This window comes from Otolemur garnettii, unplaced genomic scaffold (genome assembly GCF_000181295.1).
Source record: "Otolemur garnettii isolate 467f Iridium unplaced genomic scaffold, OtoGar3 scaffold00001, whole genome shotgun sequence".
Taxonomy (NCBI): Eukaryota; Metazoa; Chordata; class Mammalia; order Primates; family Galagidae; genus Otolemur; species Otolemur garnettii.
Window position 1 is genome coordinate 34,136,004 of NW_003852396.1, and position 2,603 is coordinate 34,138,606.

Here is a 2,603-nt window from a genome sequence, read left to right on the forward strand (position 1 = left end):
ATGAATACATGTACCTATTTTTCATGATAGTAGAAGTGATGACTACATATTTCATTGTAATAAGACTTACAAAAGTAATAGTTGAAATTTACAGATGTACCAGTAGTATGTATGTGAGGATTCCAGTTGTTTTACATTCTTGCCAATAAGTAATATTTTGTGTCTTTTTCCTTTTCTTTTCTATCTCGTTTGTTATGTACAGATTGCATTTACTTTCCTGAGGAATGTAAAGGTTGGTAACTATTTACATGTCTATTGTCTTTTTCATCAAATGTAAGCTTAAGCTATTTGTTTCAGGTTGCCCCCTTGTTTATATTGATATTATAGTAGTACTTCACATATTTTGTTGTACATATGCATTTGAGTCTAATCTCTTAGCTTTGGTAAGCCAAATTCATAAAGGACATGGAAGAGATCTTGAAAAGTAAAAATACTGACTCATAACTTCAATGACTTTGGAGTGAATAAAATTTATTTAATGTTAAATTTTAGGTATTTAAATTTCCTAAAGTGCTTAGAGTAATGCCTGAGTAACCAGGAATAAATATTGGTTAATTATAAGAACATAAAAGTCCACATCATATCTTTTGGATCATAAATGAGGTAATCAAAGAACTCTGCTTCAAGATCAGAGCCATAATGAGTTGAGAATAGTTACTAATATTAGATGAGATATTTCAGTAAACATTACTTCAAAAAAGTTGTAACATGATTACAATTGAATATAAATCTAGAAAATGGCAACATCTCTTTTCTGAAAAAAATTAATGTAGATTTATTTTCTGTGATGAGAACTTAGAATGCTCAACTGGAATTTGTTGAAAGGATTAATAATTAATCAACAAATGAAAAAAAATCAAATGAAATTGTTATTAACACTGTAACATATACTTTTCTCTTCTTTTCTAACTCTAGGAAAACCCACATAACTTTTAAGCTATTTTATAATCATACCAGACTTATTATGCTAATACTAAATCAAACAGATCTGACTCCAGCTTCATTTATTCTGAATGGAATCCCAGGACTGGAAGACATTCAGGTCTGGATTTCCTTCCCATTCTGCTCCATGTATGTTGTGGCTATGGCTGGGAATTGTGGACTCCTCTACCTCATCTGCTATAAGGACACCCTGCACAGGCCCATGTACTACTTCTTGGCCATGCTTTCCCTCACTGACCTTGTCATGTGCTCTAGTACAATCCCTAAAGCCCTCTGCATCTTTTGGTTTCAGCTTAAGGAAATTCAATTTGATGAATGCCTGGTCCAAATGTTTTTCATCCATACCTTCACAGGGATGGAATCTGGGGTGCTCATGCTCATGGCCCTGGACCGCTATGTGGCCATCTGCTATCCTCTACGCTATTCAACCATCCTCACCAATTCTCTTATTGCAAAAATTGGGCTTACTACATTCCTGAGAGGGGTACTACTCATTCTACCTTTTACTTTCCTCACCAAGCGCTTGCCTTATTGCAGGGGCAACATAATTCCCCATACTTACTGTGATCATATGTCTGTAGCCAAATTATCCTGTGGCAATGTCAAGGTCAATGCTATTTATGGTCTGATGGTTGCTCTCTTGATTGGGGGCTTTGACATCCTGTGTATCACAATCTCCTACACCATGATCCTCCGGGCAGTGATCAGCCTCTCATCGGCAGATGCTCAGCAGAAGGCCTTTAGCACCTGCACTGCCCACATCTGTGCCATTGTTTTCTCCTATAGTCCAGCTTTCTTCTCCTTCTTTTCCCACCGCTTTGGGGGCCACACGATCCCTCCCTCTTGCCACATTATTGTAGCCAATATTTACCTGCTCTTGCCTCCCACCATGAATCCTATTGTCTATGGGGTGAAAACCAAGCAGATAAGAGACTGTGTAATGAGGATCCTTTCAGGTTCTAAGGATACCAAATCCCATAGCATATGAATGGATATCTGCCAGGAATTAGAAAAGAAAGGAAGAATTACTTGTGTTTTCCTGGTTCACCAGGAGCTGATACAATTTTTCTAGAATTACTGTTTGACCACACAGAAAGGAGCTTGTTGAACAATAAATTGCCAATAAATATCTTGAAAATCTCAACATTACTGGCATCATCATCAATTTTTCTAAGATTCTTTTACTTTCTTGTTTCCATGAAGAACTAGTCTAATAATTAAACTGGGTTTTCTTTTTTAAAAAACCCCGAGTCTATTTTTCATTGAAAACTTAAAGTCAAAGCATATGATCTAAGACATATTTTCCAACAATGATCAAAATTTTTAGATTTTTAACCAGTTGTTACTTTCCAATGAAATTATGCATTAAATATTTCTCATTATTACTAAAATTTTTAGTAATAATGATTTTTCATTGAGACTTTCCTGAAGAAGAAGCTAGAAGGTATCCCATAATATCATTAATATACAGATTTTTCAAGTCACTAGGAATCTTACTAGAACCATAACCGTATTATTAAGCTGAATGAGTCTCTCCTTGCTGGACTATAATTACTTCAAAAAAGAATGATTGAATATGTATTTTCCAAGAAAGCTTTTTTTTTTTAATAATAAAAGCACACAATCTCCAAAGATAAGTAAATTTATCAACTAAGTGTAAG

General features: G+C 34.8%; 1 protein-coding gene across 1 annotated transcript; it reads left to right on the forward strand.

Moving 5' to 3' along the window:
* The first annotated feature begins 921 nt into the window (after positions 1-921).
* LOC100948017 (olfactory receptor 52N4) lies at positions 922-1,947 on the forward strand. The gene has a single exon (XM_003781009.2). The coding sequence runs from the start codon at positions 965-967 to the stop codon at positions 1,928-1,930; it is 966 nt and encodes a 321-aa protein (XP_003781057.1). The 5' UTR covers positions 922-964; the 3' UTR covers positions 1,931-1,947.
* Positions 1,948-2,603: the final 656 nt, after the last annotated feature.

Excerpts from the sequence above, each read along its gene's own strand:
- LOC100948017 (XM_003781009.2), top strand. The coding sequence starts at position 965 with ATGCTAATACTAAATCAAACAGATCTGACTCCAGCTTCATTTATTCTG.